This window comes from Tachyglossus aculeatus, chromosome 13 (assembly GCF_015852505.1).
Source record: "Tachyglossus aculeatus isolate mTacAcu1 chromosome 13, mTacAcu1.pri, whole genome shotgun sequence".
Classification (NCBI taxonomy): Eukaryota; Metazoa; Chordata; class Mammalia; order Monotremata; family Tachyglossidae; genus Tachyglossus; species Tachyglossus aculeatus.
This window is the reverse complement of record NC_052078.1, coordinates 23,602,650-23,621,033: the sequence shown is the minus strand read 5'-3', so window position 1 is coordinate 23,621,033 and position 18,384 is coordinate 23,602,650. Positions and strand designations below refer to the sequence as shown.

Below are 18,384 nucleotides of genomic sequence, written 5' to 3'. Positions count from 1 at the left end.
ATGTACAATATGTATGTGATTGATTGGGAGAGTCCAATGGAGTTAGCAGACATAATAACAACACAAGGTAATCGGGTTGTCCCACGTGGTGCTCACTGTCTTAATCCCCATTTTACAGATGAGGCAACTGCGGCACAGAGAAGTTAAGTGGCTTGCCCAAGGTCACACAGCAGACCAGTGGCAGAGCCGAGATAAGAACGCTGGTCTTTCTGACTTCCAGCCCTGTGCTTTATCCACTAGGCCACGCTGCTGACTGGCTCATTCCATGGGATCCTGGGATATACAGTTCCCAGGCAATTTGTGCCGTGAGAAGAATGACCTCGGTTCCACCTCCACAAGGAAGCTCTGCCAACAGGCTGGGTAAATTAGTCCCACGTGGGGAAGATGTGCAATTCGCAATCCTGGATGCTGGCAGAGCACTGGAGCGTCGCCCAGCTGCCAAGAACCCCGGAAGCCAAAAAAAAAAAACTAACCAAAAAAACCGATTCTCTACTGGGGTTCCGCAAACCCACCAATTTGCTTACCGAGTGGCTGCCCAGCCCCCAGCCCAACATGACTCCCATAAGCTCCTACTCCAAACAGAGAAAGGAAACAGCCGCCGTGCAAAGCCCCAGACTGAGACTGTTTTATCCAGCCCCTAATTCCATCAGAATCTCCCCCAGGTCCCTGGCTCCTCCATCTCATCTATCTCGCCGTCCACCTCTCACCCGCGTCCTGCCTCTGGCCTGGAACGCCCTCCCTCCTCAAATCCGACTCTCCTCTCCTTCAAAGCCTCTCATCGAAGGCCCATCTCCTCCAAGAAGCCCTCCGTGACTAAGCCCTCCTTTCCTCTTCTCCGTCTCCCTTCTGAGTTGCCCCGACTTGCTCCCTTTATTCATCTCCCCTCCCAGCCCCACAGCACTTACGGCCATATGTGGAATTCATTTATTTCTTTTTAATGTCCATCTTCCCCTCTACACTGTCAACTCAGTGAGGGAAGGCAATGTGTCTATTGTTGAATTGTACTCTCCCAAGCGTTTGGTACAGTGCTCGGCACCCTGTAAGTGCTCAATAAATACGACTGACTCACTGACCGACAGCTCCAGCCAGGTAGGGTAAGAGACGCTTCTCAACGTTCAAACTGTTGGCGCGGCTCTGCTTGTGGCAGTGACTGAAGCCACTGAGCTGCAACTCTGGGGATAACTTTTCATTCATTCAATCATATTTATCGAGTGCTTACTGTGTGCAGAGCACTGTACTATGCACTTTGGACAGTGCAACAGAACAATAAACAGACACATTCCCTACCCACGATGACCTTTGGTTTAGAGGGGGAGACAGACATTAATATAAATAAATTACAGATCCGTGCCTAAGTGCTGTGGGGCTGGGAGGGTGAGATGAATAAAGGGAGCAAATCAGGGTGACGCGGAAGGGAGAGGGAGAAGAGGAAAGGACGGCTTAGTCAGGGAAGGCTTCTTGGAGGAGATGGGCTTGCAATAAGGCTTTGAAGGTTGGTGGGGAGAGTGATCGTGTGTTGGATTTGAGGAGGGAGGTGTATCCACACCAGAGGTGAACGAGGGGTTGGCGGCGAAATAGATCCAGTGAGAAGGTTAGCATCAGAGGGGCGAAGTGAGCGGGCTGGGTTGTAATGTGAGGCTCCTCAGTGTAGTTGTCATTCTGCTGCATCTGGGGACAAAACCCACTCATGTTTCAAATCTGAGAGAAAAGGCTTACCACCTTGTCATTCTCGCCATCGAGAGTGTTTTCTCCTGCTTTCAGCTTCCTGATACTTCCGTGGGTTGATCGCTGTCTAAGAATTGAAGAAGCGCCTCTCAGAACTGTTCCCGCAATGTCGTTCTTACTGTCGGCTGCGAGGGCCCCGCTTTCCAATCCGACTTGGCTTCCTGACATCTAAGACACAATTTTAGAGCAGCACTGAAAAACTTGCTTGAGTCATATGAGTGCGACAGAACAATGAGAGGAAGCAGGAAACTGAGATTTCAAGAAGCGTAACAAAGGCGTCAGCATATGTGTCTGCTGCGGGACCTTTGGCATGTCGCTAAACTTTCCTCAGTTACCTCATCAGGAAAATGGGGATTAAATGAACCCCATATAGGATAGGGACTATGTCCAACCGATTGACTTGTATCTATCCCAGTGCTTAGAACAGTGCTTGGCACATTGTAAGCCTTAATGAGAAGCAGCGTGGCTTAGTGGATAGAGCACGGGCCCGGGTGTCAGATGGACTTGGGTTCTAATCCCGGATCCGCCACATGTCTGCTTTGTGACCTTGGGCAAGTCACTTCACTTCTCTGGGCCTCAGTTGCCTCAACTGTAAAATGGGGATTTAAGTGGGACAGGGACTGTGTCCAACCAGATTAACTTGTATCTATCCCACTGCTTGGCACACAGTAAGAACTTAAAGTGCCATTGGTATTACTATTATTACATTATTAAGAACAGTAACAATAATAATGGCACTCTTTTCCAGAATGGCATATTCATTCGAATATGTATTTTGGGAAAATCTTAGAGCTACATCAGCTCCCCTGAAAAACCGGAGAAGAGTCAGTCAAAATGAACCTGCAGGGCCACGAGTTTGGAATATACGCCATCCTTGCTCATCAGTTCGTTGTGGGTTCCTTGTTCGACGATCACCCCGTTCTCAAAACCAGCAATGACATCCGCGTTGCGGATCGTTGACAAGCGATGGGCTATGACAATCGTGGTGCGGCCTTCTCGGGCCTGGGGAAGCAAAGAAGAGACGTACCCGTAAATGGCTTTCAGGAGCACCAGTCTTGGAAATGTTCAAGGCACAGTGCCAGAAGCCCGTTGTGGGCAGGGAACGTGTCCGTTTGTTGTTACGGTGTACTCTGCCAACCACTTAGTACCGTGTTTTGCACACAGCAAATGCTCAATAAATATGATTGAATGAATTAAGATGCTTCTCGCCTAGCGTGTCCAATAAAGCCTTGCGGAGAGGTTGTTTTCCACAGAAATACTCTGCTGCTTAAAGTCAACACACCCATTCCCATTCAGTTCTGCCTGATGAAAAAAGGCCCCAGGCTTTGAGGCGGGAGCGCAAGTTCCAACGGAAATTTCATCTTCCCAGAGTCAGAACCCCCAGGGTCACCGCAGCCTAGTGGAAGAAACACAGGCCTCGGAGTCAGGGGAGCGGGTTCTCATCCCCGTTCCGCCACTTGCCTGCTGAGTCTCTATGTCTGTTACCTCATCTATTCGATGGAGACTCCATAATCTCCCCCTCTAGACTGCAAACTCGTTGTGGGCAGGGATCTTTGTCTACTAACTCTGCTAGACGGACTGCTTAGGGTAGTGCTCTGCTCATGGAAAGCGCGCAGTACATTCTCCCTACTTTTTCTAAGTCCTATGTGGGGCAGAAACTGTGTTCAATCTGCTTATTTGGGTCAACTCCAGCACTAGGGTTGGTCCCTGGCACAGAGAAAGGGCACAAGAATTGGAGAAGCAATGTGGCCTAGTGGATAGAGTCAGAAGAATCTGGGCTCTAAACCCAGCACCGCCACTTATCAATCAATGGTATTTACTGAGCGCTTACCAGATGCAGAGCACTGTTCTAAATACTTGGAAGAGTACGATACAAAGGAATAAGCAGACACGTGCCCTGCTCATAACAGTCTAGAGACGAGCTTTGTCTGCTGTGAAACCTTGGGCAACTCATTTCACTTCTCTGTGCCTCAGTTGCCTCATCTTTAGGATGGGGATTAAGGCTCTGAGCCCTAAGTGCGACACGGGCTGTGGCCACCCTGATTAGCTTGTACCTACCCCAGAGCTCAGGACAGTGCCTGGCACATAGTAAGCACCTAAAGAATAATAATAATAGGACTGTAGCCTGACATCCAGTCATTTCTGAGGTTGCAAAAATGCCTAATGCTTCCCTAAGGCACTGAGCCACTACATTAAGCCTGGAGAACCATTTGATCGTATTTATTGAGCATTTACTGTGTGCAGAGCACTGTATTAAGTGCTTGGGATAGTACCATATAACAGAGTTGGTAGAGGGAAGCAAAAAATGCCTCAAGTAGCTCACCACCATGGGGTAAGGAGAAGCCCACAAAATTAATTCCAGGACTAATTACCGGAAATAATCTCTACTGAGGCATTAGAAAAATGCAGAGCCCACAGCAAACCAGATCCAAAGGGAAGATTGGGGTCTGCCAGCTCACAGCTGGATGCCACATTTGCCCCATCTCTGCTTAGACCGAGGCATGCCTCAAATACCACATTAGAGACCTTGGCACTCAGCCCTCACACAGCAGGCTGGACAGGTCTCCAAAATCCAGGACAATTTGGGGCGCCTTGAGGTCTGAATGTTTCCACGGATTCGTGGGAGACCGATCTGACAGCGGGGCCCTCACACCAATTAATTTTTTCAGGAAACCATCTTGCCTTTCAAATAATCTACACCCTCAGATTCCCGAAGAAATCCCACAAGATGACCGGCTGAGGAGATCGTGTTGAGAAGAGCTGGAAAATGCGGATTATCACGTTTCCCTCAGACGCCACCAAAGAAACGAGCTTTGCACTGACTGACCTTGTCCAGGGCGGCCTGCACCACCGCTTCGCTCTCGGTGTCCAGGGCCGAGGTGGCCTCGTCCAGCAGAAGGATCTTGGGGTTGCGCACCAGGGCCCGAGCGATGGCTATCCTCTGCTTCTGGCCCCCGCTCAGTTGGGCCCCCCGGTCTCCCACCAGCGTGTCAAATTTCTGAAAGAGGAAGGGGTTTGAGAGCGGGGGAGAAGTGGCGGCAGTGACTCCGAGGAGCAGGGGTTCCTGGGGAGACCGCTCCCTCACAGCTGCCCCTCAGGGCTGGCCTGAAACGATGACGGTAATCATTCCCATCCTCAGCAGAAATGGCAAGATGATGTTTCTTGCCCTGTCCTCTCCTCCATACCCAACTCCACCACCTCCCTGCTGTGGGATCTTGGGCAAAGAACTTCAATTCTCTGGACCTCAGTTTCCTCACCTGTAAAACGGATGCTCAATGCCCATTCTCCCTCCAAGACTGTGAGCCCTACGTGGGACAGAGACTCTGTCCGATCTCATTATCTTATATCAGACCCAGTGCTTAGTCCATCCTGAGTACTTAATAAATACTGCTATTATTATTATCATTATTATTGTCCTGTCTGACTTGCCCAGACCCCTTGGAAAGAAGGCCTGGCTCGACCCGGAGGTGGATGAGAGGAGAGGGAAGCCTGGAAAGGACAGAGCGCAGAGAGGAGAGTGAGCGGAGAGAGTGTGGAGAGGAGAGAGCACAGAGAGAGAGCGAGAGAGCACAGAGAGAGGAGAAGGGAAAAGAGATGGCGGAGAGGAGAGAAGAGAGAGGAGAGAAGAGAGAGGAGAGAAGAGAGAGAAGAGAGAGGAGAGAAGAGAGAGGAGAGAAGAGAGAGGAGAGAAGAGAGAGGAGAGAAGAGAGAGGAGAGGCGGAGAGGAGAGGCGGAGAGGAGAGAGCAGAGCACTGACCTTGGGCAGCTTCATGATAAAGTTGTAGGCATTGGCCTCCTTGACGGCCTTGATGATCTCATCCATGGTGACGTCCTCCCGGCCGTAGCGAATGTTCTCGGCGATGGTGGTGGCGAAGAGCACGGGCTCTTGGCTCACCACGCCGGTCACCTCCCGCAGGAAGCGGACGTTCAGGGTCTGGATGTCCCGTCCGTCGATGCTGATCTGAAAGGAGAAGGGGAGGGGGCGGGAGGTCAGCGGGGTAGGAGGGCCCATCCACGGCTCCGGTCCCGAGGCCCCACGGGCTCCCGTCCGGGCCTTACCGAGCCGACGGTGGGGTCGTACAGCCTCTGGATCAGCTGGATGGTGGTGCTCTTCCCGCAGCCGCTGTTCCCCACCAGGGCCACGGTTTGCCCGCTGTTCACCTTCAGGTTCAGGCCCTTCAAAATCTGCAGCCGGCACCGGAAATAATAACCGATCAAACAACTAAATCCTGAATTCTATCGTCCTACCAGAGTCTACACGTGATCTCGGGAAAGGTTTTTAAAACCATCCTCACCCCAAAAAATACACTAACACGGACACAGGAAACTAGGTAGAAACATCCCCCGTGAAGAGACAATTTGAAGGCCTGCTTTGGTTTTATTCTCTTTACCTGAACTTCATTTCGAGATGGGTAACTGAAATGCACATTTCTGAATTCCAAATTTCCTTTAATAGTGCCAGGTTTATAGCCACCCTCTGAATAGCTGTCGATTTTTGGTTCCTAAACAGAATGAACAATCACGGATAGAAAATGACCTTTATTAATGATAACAATAATAATAATTCAATCATATTTATGAAGCGCTTACTGTGAGTGGAGCGCTGTACTAAGTGACTGGGAAAGTACAATACAACAATAAACAGGGACATTCCCTGACCACAACTGGCTCACCATCTAGACCGAGTCTACCATCGTAATTATGAAGCTCTTACTATGTGCCAGCCACTGTAAAAATCAAATTTCACCTTGGAAAAATGATAAAAATAATGGCATTTGTTAAAGAGCTTAATATCTCTGGGGTGGATACAAGCAGATTGGGTTGGACACTGTCCCTGTCCCACGTGGGGCTCACAGTCTCAATCCTCATTTTACAGATGAGGGAACTGAGGCCCAGAGAAGTGAGATGACTTGCCCAAGGTCACACAGCAGACAAGCGGTAGAGCTTGTAGAACCCATGACTTTCTAACTCCCAGGCCTGTGTTCATTCAATCGTATTTATTGAGCGCTTACTGTGTGCAGAGCACTGTACTAAGCGCTTGGGAAGTACAAGTTGGCAACATCTAGAGACGGTCCCTACCCAACCGTGGGCTCACAGTCTAGAAGTGGGCTCACAGTCCAGTGTTCTAGCCACTACTCCATGCAGCTCCTCATGAGGTATACCGTTTAGGTCACAAGGTATGCTGATTGGTACACAGTAAGCTCTTTAACAAATGCCATTATTTTTATCATTTTTCCAAGGTGAAATTTGATTTTTACCCAAGGCGTTCTAGACCTGCTCTAGCCAACTTAAAATTTGAAAATAGCCAAAGACATTGGGCTGTATCCTTTGCCCCATACGTTATCCTCTGGGGCTTTGGAGGATATGTATATGGCGGCATCCTCAGAGGAGAGTCCCAGCTGAAATTTTGTTGCCGAATGGTACCTTCCAAGCGCTTAGTACAGTGTTCTGCACACAGTAAGTGCTCAATAAATACGATTGATTCGAATGAATGAAAAGCAACACCACGTTAGCAACCTCACCCACTAGGGGTCCCACTGGCCCCGTAACAAGGAGAGAATTCACAGAAAAACTCAGAGCCGAAGCGTGGAGAGAAGTTATTAAACGTATTCAAAAGAAAACTCAGAATAGTACCTCCCCTCTTATTACATTTTGGTTTTTTAACAGAATCCTCCAAGGGGGCATTCTCCATCCAAGCCAAGGATACGGCATGGCGGAGTGGACAGACCACGGCCGGAGAGTCAGAAGGTCACGGATTTTAATCCCAGCCCCGCCACTTGTCTGCGGTGTGACCTTGAGCAAGTCACTACCCCGGGGCCTCAGTTACCATATCTGTAAGATGGGGATTGAGACTGTGAGCAACATGTGGGACGGGGCTGTGTCCAACCATGTATCCATCTCAGCACTTAGTACCTTGCCCGGCACATAGTATTTAACAAATATCATATTATTATTAGTAGTAGTAGTATAATTCTACTACTCAATGGGGAAATCCACTCTTGTCCACATCCTGCCTCTGGCCTGAAACGTTCTCCCTCTTGATATCCGGCAGATGATAACTCTCCCACCCCCCGAGCCTCATTGAAGGCACATCTCCTCCAAGAGGCCATCCCTAAGCCCTCATTTCCTCTATTAATAATAATATTGGCATTTGTTAAGCGCTTACTATGTGCAGAGCACTGTTCTAAGCGCTGGGGAGGATACAAGGTGATCATGTTGTCCCACATGGGGCTCACAGTCTTAATCCCCATTTTACAGATGAGGGAACTGAGGCTCAGAGAAGTTAAGAGACTTGCCCAAAGTCATACAGCTGACAAGTGGTGGAGCCGAGATTAGAACTCAGGACCTCTGACTCCCAAGCCTGCGCTCTTTCCACTGAGCCACGTTCCCCCTCCCTTCTGCTTCGCCCTGATTTGCTCCCTTCATTCACCCTTCCTTCAGCTCCACAGCAATTTCATTCAATCGTATTTATTGGGTGCTTACCATGTGCAGAGCACTGTACGAAGTGCTTAACCGTAATTCATCTACTTACATTAATGTCTGTCACCCCCTCTAGACTGCGAGCTCGCTTCAAGCAGGGAATGGGCCGGTTTATTGTTGCATTGCACTCTCCGAAGCGCTTAGTGCAGCGCTCAGCACACGGTAAGCAATCAACAAATACAATCGATGGATTGATTGAGGGGGAGACCTCAGAGAAATGAGGTTCAAGCTAGTTTAACCCGACCAGCCCCTTCCGAGAGCCCCTGGAGAACCTCTGAAGGGGCGGCGGGGCGGGTGGGGACTTTCTGAGGTGGGTTTCCGACTCGCCGAGGCCCAGACTTACGTTATCGATGATTTTGAAGACCTCGTAGGCTGCTCCTCGAGCGTTAGCGAAAGCTTCGATGCTCGGCGAGGCCTGACCGATGCTGAAAGCTCCTATTAGCACGGAGAAGAAAACCTGCAGAAATAGGAAGAGGGCCACGTCTTTATTTTCACCTGACAGAGAGCACCTCTGTGGAGAGCAGACCTCCCAGACTGGACCAGAGTGGAACGACTAGGGTTTTGTGATACTCTGTTCCTGTCAAGATAATAATAATAATGGTATTTGTTAAGCGCTATGTGCCAGACACCGTACTTAGCGCTGGGGTGGACACACGCTTTTCATTTGGACACTGTCCCTGTCCCACATGAGATTCCCGGTCTGGCTCTGCATTCTACAGATGAGGTAATAGGTACCGAGAAATGAAGTGACTTGTCCAAGGTCGCCCAGCAGACAAGTGCAACGATTAAGCATTTACTTCTCCACGCTGCACGGAGAAGCAGTGTGACCTCGTGGAAAAAGTCCGGGCCTGAGAGTCGGGGGAACTGGGCTCTAATCCTAGTACTGCCACTCGTCCGCTGGGTGACCTTGGGTAAGTCACTCGACTTCTCTGGGCCTCAGTTTCCTCAACTGCAAAGTGGGGATTATGAATGTGAGCCCCATGGACTGTGTTTAATCTGATTACCTTGTATCTACCCAAGTACTTACGAAGTGCCTGGAACATAGTAAGTGCTTAAGAGATACCATAAAAAAATTTAGTTAAGCAATGGAGAAGTTACAAGATTTTGCTCCTCTAATGCTAACCTTCTCACTGTACCTCCATCTCTCTTATCTCACCACCGACCTCTCACCCACAACCTGCCTCTGGCTTGGAACATCTTCCCTTCTCATAGCCAACAGACGACCCCTCTCCCTGCCTTCAAAGTCATATTGAAGGTACAGATAATAATAATAATAATAATAATAATAAAGGCATTTGTTAAGCACTTACTATGTGCAGGGCACTGTGCTAAGCGCTGGAATGGATACAAGCAAATCGGGTTGGACACGGTCCCTGTCCCACGTGGGGCTCGCAGTCTCATTCCCCCATCTTATAGATGAGGTAGCTGAGGCCCAGAGAAGTGAAGTGACAAGCCCAAGGCCACACAGCAGTCAAGTGGAGGAGCGGGATTAGAACCCATGACCTTCTTACTCCCAGACCAATGCTCTATTCACTAAGCCATGCTGAATTTTTCTCTACGCTTCCATACGGGTAAAGGTCTTCATGGGCATTAATCACATCTACCAACTCTACTGTATACATATGTATTCTCCTCAGCGTTTAGTACAGCGCTATGTACACCCTGAAGGACTCCAATACCAATGATGGACTGATTGACTTGTTTGGGTGTGTATGTGAGAGAGCGATCCTGGCTTTCCCACCTTTTCTCTTTCCCAATCCCCAATGACGGCCCTGCCCCTGGGATCTTCCCGCCCGTCAATACCGTGTCTGCGAAGAACGCATTCTTCTCTTCAACATTTCCTCATCTGAATTAATCACCTATTAGGCTGTGACACTTCGACAAAGATTTAACAGTAACTCGGTGCATTTTTCAGGCGTTACTCGCTTGCGTGCGAAACCAAATTACGCACCTCCCTATGCGGGATTGAACCGGATCTGTCCGCCTTCCATCTCTAGTCTCAAGACAACCTCTTCCCTTTCTCATACCTGCCAGATCACCAGGCAGCCCCAGTGCGCCGGGCCAAACCTGCCCATTTACACTTTCAAAACCCAAAGTTGTTTTTAGGGACAAGGAGGAGGCTGGATAGTTAGGGGTGTCGGGTGTTTCATCATTAGCCACGAGGACAGAGCGGCACGTGGTTTTTCCAGACAACCTGAAGTCCCAGCCAGATAAAACCCTGGGTATGGTGGACTTTGAGGAGAGGCTGATGGGGACTGATGCCTCGGTGGTACTGTCCTCTCCTAAGCGCTTATTTCGGTGCTTTGCACCCAGTGAGCGCTCAATAAATACGATTGAAAGAATGAATGAACCAATCCTTGTTCAGGCCTTCCCAAGAACTGGCAGGTCCAACACGGGGAAGGAGAAAATTGTGGTTAGAAGTGGCCCCGGAGCCGAAGGCCTGAAACCTTTCAGGAACAGCCCGCCTGTGGCAATGTCCTGGAAGAGGAGTTGTCCATCAAATGAAAATGAACACCCCTCAGCCTCTTGGTTCCCCATCCAAACTCGCCATTTCACAGATAATCTACCATCTCCGTTTCTAGACTAGTGCTGTCACCCGGCTCCCGATTCCTTTTGCATTCTTAAGAGATGGCTTTCTCTAAACTGAAAGAGAACGATCCCCATCCCGTCAAGCCCACGTTACTCACGGTGAGGACTTCTCCGATCGAATACTCTCCGGACAGGATGAGGGTTGTGCCATACCAGAAAGCCAGCGCGTAAGAGGCGTACACCAGGAAGAAAGCCACCCCCATAGAAATGTTGGCGGTGATCGCTTTCTTTATCCCCACTTTCTTCGCTTCTTCTAGATTTTTGTTGTACCTGTCAAAAAAGGAAGGGAAATTAAGAAAAGCGGACAGAGTTTCAAGTCACGTGCTGTCGTCATGGCTAGCAGAGGCTGGGGAGGGGGCAATGCCCCTGGGAATTCCATAAAGCAAGAGGGCCCTGCCCAAAACTTGAAGTTGCTTATCAGATTCACCTGCCAATTCGGCCATCTGGACGGTTAATCATTAAAGTTCTGAAGGGACCTGAGTTGGCCCCTGTAAACCAGATTATTAGTTCATTCATTCATTCAATCGTATTTATTCATTCAATCGTATTTATTGAGCACTTACTGTGTGCAGAGCACTATACTGAGCGTTTCTGTGTGCAGAACACTGTACTAAGCTCTTGGGAAGTATTAGTTGAAGTTCAAAGACACGTAAGCTTCCACTTGGCTACAATTCTATCCACTAGGACTCTCTGCTTCTCTACCTTTCCATTCTAAGTTCGTTATGGCCCGGGGAATAATAATAATAAAAATGATGGTACTTATTAAGCGCTTACTGCATGCCAGGCACTGTTCTAAGCACTGGGGTAGATACAAGGTAATCAGGTTGTCCCACGCGGGGCTCACGGCCTTAATCCCCATTTTACAGATGGGGTAACTGAGGCCCAGAGAAGTGAAGTGACTTGCCCAAAGTCACACAGCTGACAGGTGGTGGAGCCGGGATTAGAACCCATGACCTCCGACTCCCAAGCCCGTGATTTTTCCACTAAGCCACGCCGCTTCTCGTAGATAGATCCCGGACCCAGTCAGGATGCATGGAGAAGTCACTGAATGAACGAATAACCTTCACAATCGGCTCCTTCCTCACCAAACTGGCATCATGCCTGCCCGTCTCAACTACTGCATCAGCCTCCTCGCTGACCTCCTGCCTCCAGCCTCAACCCTTTGCTGTCCACACTTCACTCTGCTGCCAGAATCATCTTTCTAAAACAAAAATTAAAAAAAATCGATCCTCTGCACTTCATCCCATTCCTCAAAATTTCTCCAATGACCGCCCATCACCACATCAAGCAGAAACTCCTCAATCTAAGGCGCTCATTCCTGACTAGAGTCCCCTCCCCTCTTCACGTGTGACAGACCAGCCCTCTATCTTCATAGCCCTACTAAAATTACATCTCCTCCAGAAAGTGGTCCCTGACCAATCTCTCATCTACCCACCTGAATTTCTCTCCATATTGCATCTCCTCATCCTTATTATTATTAATAATAATAATAGTAATGGCATTTATTAAGTGCGTACTATGTGCAAAGCACTGCTCTAAGCGCTGGGGAGGTTACAAGGTGATCAGGTCATCCCATGGGGGGCTCACAGTCTTAATCCCCATTTTACAGATGAGGTCACTGAGGCACAGAGAAGTGAAGTGACTTGCCCAAAGTCACACAGCTGACAGTTGGCGGAGTCGGGATTTGAACCCATGACCTCTGACTCCAAAGCCCGTGCTCTTACCACTGAGCCACGCTGCTTCTCAGCGTGTCCTCAGCCCCTAAGCACTTAGGTACTTGTTCTTAAAGTCTGTTGCTTCTCCCACCTGTAATTTAATATCTGTCTCCCCCTCAGGATTGCACGCTCCTTGAGGGCAGGGATCAAATCTATTTATTGTAATCTACTAACCGCTCAGTGCAGTGCTCTGCCCATAGGGAGTGCTCAGTAAGTCCATTACTTGTCCATTAATTCTGTTGTGTTGCACTGTCCCAAGCGCTTAGTACAGTGCTCTGCCCCCAATGAGTTCTCCATAAATATCCTCACTGATTGAATGACTTTCCCCAGATTGTAAGCTCTTTATGGTCAGGGAACACGTCCATTGATTCTGTTGTACTCTCCCAGCCACTCAGTACAGTGCTCTACACATAGTAAGCTCTCAGTAAATGCCACAGTTGGATCGATTTCCCCCAGGACTTTTCACGATGCATGCAGACTACTGAGTTAGCAAATTAGGGAAGCAGTGTGGCTCAGTGGAAAGAGCACGGACTTGAGAGTCAGAGGTCATGGGTTCTAATCCCGGCTCCCCGACATGTCTGTTGTGTGACCTTGGGCAAGTCACTTAACTTCTCTGAGCCTCAGTTACCTCATCTTTAAAATGGGGATTAAGACTGTGAGATCCATGTGGGGCACCGTAATCACCTTGTAACACCCCCCCCCCCAGTGCTTAGAACAGTGCTTTACACATAGTAAGTGCTTAACAAATGCCATCATTATTATTATTATTTTTTCTGAAGTTTAGTCCAACATCAGCATCCAGGATCATTTAGTGTATTTTTTAACTGACTCTCACCTCCAGATATTTGCCTTGGGATATTCCCCTGGAACCTCAAACAGGTTGACAACTGAACTCCTCAACTTGCCTTCTCAACCCTTCCTAACTTTCCCATCTCTGTTGATAAACCCACTCTTTCCCCCTGACCCAGTGTATTCTCCCAAGCGCTAAGTACAGTGCTCTGCCCACGGTAAGCCCTCAATAAATGTGAACCATTGCCCCGGAGGTCCACGACCTGACTGTCTTTCCCCTCTGACATTCAAACTACTGCTTACACTTGGTGATTATTTCTACTCAGCATTTCACAGGCCTGCCCTTTCCTCTCCATCCATATAAACTATAATCCTGATCAAAGGTTGGGTCATAAAAAAGTGGCTCACTGAGCATATCAGCTGATTCATTGGTCTCTCTGACTCCAATCTCTCCCCACCCCAATCTATTAACCACTCTGCTACTTGATCGGTCAATGGTATTTACTAAATGTTTACTGTGTGCAGAGGACTGTACTAAACACTGGGAACTACACCCAAAATAAGAAGCAGTGTGGCCTAGTGGAGAGAGCTCAGGCCTAGGAATCAGAAGGACCTAGGTTTTAATCCCTGCTCCGCCGCTTCTCTGCTGTCTGACCTAGGGCTCCATGCATCAGTTTCCTCATCTGTAAAATGGGGATTAAGACTGTGAATTACATCACCCTTCTCTCCAATCTTGAACTCCCCAAGGGAGGGTGAATCAAATAAGAGAAGACCATCAGGGATGGAACCTTGAGGATTGCCACTCTTAGGGAACGGGAGCCATGGGAAAAGCCAGGAAAAGGGACTGAGAAGAACCGGTCTGAGAGCTAGGAGGAGAACTAGGAGAGAATGCTGTCAGGAAAACTAAGGTGAGATAGTGTTTCCAAGAGAAGGGAGGGGCCGGCAGGGTTTGAGGAAGCCGAGAGATTGAGGATAAATTAGGACACAGTAGAATGTGTTGGATTTGGTGAGGAAGAGGTCACTGGTGACTTGAAACAGCAGTTTTAGTGGAGAGGAGGAGACAGCACCTGGATTGCAGCAGGTTAGAGAAGAGGAAAGGGAGGTAGTGAGTGTATATTACCCCTTGGACAAGAATCAGTCAAATCAATCAAGGTGTGCAGAGCACTGTACTAAGCACTTGGGAGAGGACAACAGAGTTGATAGTCAAGCTCAATGCCCACAACGGGCTTACAGTCTCGAGGGGGAGACAGATATTAATATAAATAAATCATGCATAGACATGTACATAAGTGCTATGGAACTGAGGGTGGGGTGAATATCAAATGCCCAAAGGCTACAGATAATAATAATAATGATAATTGTGGTATTTCTTAAGCGCTTACTATGTGCCAGGCCCTGTACTCAGTGCAGGGATGGATACAAGCAAATTGGGATGGACACTTTCCCCATCCCAAGTGCCTAGGTGACGGAGAAGAGAGGGAGCCAGGGAAAAGAGGGCTTAATTGGAGAAGGCCTCTTGAAGGAGATGAACGGGAGGATGAAGATGGATGGCAGAGGGAGGATCCAGAAATGTTTTTTTAAGGATCAGGGAGATCTGAGAACATTGGAGGCTGATGGCAAAGAGCCATCAGAGTGTTATCAGTTGAAAAGTCAGGAGTCAGAAGGATCTGGGTTCTAATCCTGGCTGTTGCCACGTGTGTGTGGCCTCGGGCAATTCTCTCTCTGTGTCTCAGTTCCCTCATCTGTAAAAAGGGACTGTGAGCCCCATGTGAGACAGGGGCTGTGTCCAAACAGATATACTTATATCCACCCTAGTGCTTAGAACAGTGCCTAGCACAAAGTAAGTGCTTAACAGATACCACAATTATTATTATTATTATTATTATTATTGTTAAGATGATGATAAGACAGTGAAGAAGAGGCCAGATAAGTGTGTTTTTAGAAGGTGGAAAGGGATGGGGTCAGAGACGCAGATGGAAGGGGTAGATTCTGAAAGCAGGTGGGTGCTCTTTTCTCGGGAGGCAGCTGAAATGCAGAAGAGAGTGGATATGAGGTGGGACGGAGCGGGGAGGGCGAGGGGAAGATCTGGGGGAGCTCTCGCCTCCTGGATGATTTGGAATTGGAGCCTGATTCAGGCTGGACACGGCCCCTGAACGTTAACTCTCCTCAGGTTGGCCGTTGTGGAATGGGAAACCCACGGAACCCTGCTCCGCCCAGATCATGAAAACCTAACAGAGACTGAGAGAAAAATGCCCAAGTTAAAAGGAAATCCCACCTCTCCAGTTCCTTCTTCTGTCCTCCAAAAGCGATCACGGTTCGAATCGCTGACAGGACTTCTTCGGCTACTGCTCCGGCTTTGGCGTATGCTTTCAGTTCTTGATCGGTGAAGGAAGAAAGGATCTGAAGGCCAAAAACAAACGAAAAAAAAAAGGAAAATAATTTCAACACAAGCCTTTTTGGGTTTTTCTCTGTGGCACACACTTCCCCAGAATGCGAGGGTATATCACCACGACTCCAGTTAGAAGGATTTCACGGTCCTGGGAGTCAGAAGGACCGGGATTCTAATCCCTGCTGTGCCACCTGTTTGCTGGGTGACCTTGGGCAAGTCCCATCACTTCTCCGTGCCTCAGTTACCTCATCTGTAAAATGGGGATTAATACCATGAGCCCCATGAGGGACATGGATAGGGTTCAACCTTGTATCTGCTTCACTCTCAGTCCACTGCCTGGCACATAGTAAGTGCTTAGCAAATACCATTTTTTAAAAAAAGGGCCAATGCCCCATTGGATTTTCCATCTTAGGCAGGTTTGACTCTCTCTCCCTTATGTCAGATTACTGGGTCCTGGCTTGGGCTAATTCCCTTCAACCTCAAAGGTCATGGGTTCAAATCCCAGCTCCGCCACTCATCTGCCGTGCGGTCTTGGGCAAGTCGCTTCACTTCTCTGTGCCTCAGTTCCCTCATCTGTAAAATGGGGATTGAGACAGTGAGCCCTACGTGGGACAGGGACTACGTCTAATCCGATTTGCTTGTATCCACCCCAGCGCTAAGTATGGTGCCTGGCACATAGTAGGCGCTTAGCAGGTACTGCAATTATTATTATTATTATTATTACCTTCGCTCACTTTCTAGACATTCTGATCAGGTGGCCAACATACAGTGGGTTTAGGTTTGGTCCCCAGAGCCGTGATTGTGCTTGGAGAATCGTTCCCGTGACTCAACGTGTTTCCGGAAGAGAGATTTCCGGGGCTCACGTACCTTGGCCCAGACAGCGGCGGAGAGTCCCAGGACGGGGCTGATGGCCAGAATCACCAGGGTCAGCTTCCAGCCCTTGGTAAACCCGATGATGAAGCCAGTGAAAAACGTTGTCAGAGCTTGGAAGAACATGCCGATTTTGTCCCCGATTCCTTCGTTGATCTTGGAGACATCACTGAAAGAGGAACACATTCATTCATTTGTTCGATCGTATTTATTGAGCGCTTACTATGAACAGAGCACTGTACTAAGTGCTTAGAAGAGTAGGATACAACAGTAAACAGACACATTCCCTGCCCACAACAAACTGTCCCCAGAGTCTCCTGTATCAGGGTTCTCCACCCAGAGATAGCCCCTGGATTCTAGAATCCTAAAACGAAGCAGTGTGGTGTAGCGGACAGAGGATGGGCCTCAGAGTCAGAAGGACCTTGGATCTCATACCAGCTCTGCCACTTGTCTGTTGTGTGACCTTGGGCTAGTCACTTCCCTGGGCCTCAGTTACCTCACTATAAAATGGGGATTAAGACTGTGAGCTCCAGGTGGGACAGGAATTCTGTCCAACCTGATTACCTTGTTTCTACCCCAGCGCCGGGAACGATGCTTGGCACAGAGTAAACACTTAAAAAAACCCACAATTATTATTATTATTACCTGTCTGTTCCAGTCCCCTCCCCACACCTTCTACTCTTAGATAGTAAGAGCTTAACACATACCATTATTATTATGATTATTATTATTGTGATAACGGGGCTCGCCACCCAAAGGTGTCCCCTAGGTCCTGAAAACCTCATCAGTATCCTTCCTGGGAAAGGAGTGGTTATTTCAAAGTCTCTGAGGATTACTCTTCAAGATTCACCTCCCACTCAGCCCCACCCACCTCCCCCTTTAACAACAATATTACTAATAGTATTTAAGTGCTTACTATGTGTCCATCACTGCTCTGAGCACTAGCTCATAATAATAATAATGGTTATTTAAGCACTTACTATGTGCCAGGCACTGTTCTAAGCTCATCAGGGCAGACACTGTCCCTCTTCCACAGGGAGTTTACAGTCTACGTAGGAGGTAGAATAGTTATAGATTAGATAGACGGTATACTCTAGACCGTATGTTCGTTAGGGGCAGGGAACTTGTCCACTAATTCTGTGGCACTGTACTCTCTGAGGTGTTTAGTAAAGTGCTCTGCATATAGTAAGCTTTCAGGAATTCCTTGCGGGCAGGGACGGTGTCTACCAACTCTGTTTTGTTCTTTCCCAAATGCTTAGTTGGGTGCTCTGTACATGGTAAGTACTGAGTAAATACCAGCCATGGGCCGTCTCTTTAGCTAATCAATCAATCTTATTTATTGAGCGCTATGTGCAGAGCACTGTACTAAGCGCTTGGGAAGTACCAATTGGCAACATATAGAGACAGTCCCTACCCAACAGTGGGCTCACAGTCTAAAAGGTGAGCTAAGCTCACCAGACGGCCAGGGGTTCATTCAGGGGCCAGCCAGCCAGTCCTTGTAGAAGAGGCAGATTTTCTGACAGTTGAGCGGTCTCCCACCCTTTCTCTCCCTCTTTCCCAAAGCATCAAATATGAATCATGTTCCCTTCCCTTCTACCTCAGACACTCAGGTCTGTGCTCTAAATCTGTCAGGTTAGCATTAGGTGAACAAATAAGGAAGCTTAATTTCAAGAATATGATTATTTATTCACATAATTGCCTCCACTATGTAATTTCCCCCCATCCCCTGACTTTTGAGGAGGAAATAAAGTATGATTTTGGTAGGCAGTGTTAGGACACCCAGGGTTTGGAAGAGGAGGAAACCTGAGAACAAGCTGATTCCACAAA

The 18,384-nt window shown here is 48.4% G+C and overlaps 1 protein-coding gene across 2 annotated transcripts in view; it reads right to left on the bottom strand.

Moving 5' to 3' along the window:
- The window catches only part of ABCB1 (ATP binding cassette subfamily B member 1), a 59,582-nt gene that overhangs the window by 18,839 nt on the left and 22,359 nt on the right, over positions 1 to 18,384 (bottom strand). Inside the window, exons 7-16 of one of the 2 annotated variants that reach the window (XM_038755517.1) lie at positions 16,555 to 16,726; positions 15,574 to 15,698; positions 10,893 to 11,064; positions 8,549 to 8,662; positions 6,117 to 6,227; positions 5,785 to 5,910; positions 5,483 to 5,686; positions 4,553 to 4,723; positions 2,566 to 2,727; positions 1,717 to 1,893 (exon numbers count right to left, since the gene is read on the bottom strand). In XM_038755517.1, coding sequence (XP_038611445.1) covers positions 1,717 to 1,893; positions 2,566 to 2,727; positions 4,553 to 4,723; positions 5,483 to 5,686; positions 5,785 to 5,910; positions 6,117 to 6,227; positions 8,549 to 8,662; positions 10,893 to 11,064; positions 15,574 to 15,698; positions 16,555 to 16,726 — 1,534 coding nt within the window. The remainder of the gene's footprint in view (positions 1 to 1,716; positions 1,894 to 2,565; positions 2,728 to 4,552; positions 4,724 to 5,482; positions 5,687 to 5,784; positions 5,911 to 6,116; positions 6,228 to 8,548; positions 8,663 to 10,892; positions 11,065 to 15,573; positions 15,699 to 16,554; positions 16,727 to 18,384) is intronic. The other variant, XM_038755518.1, reaches the window with a different exon arrangement.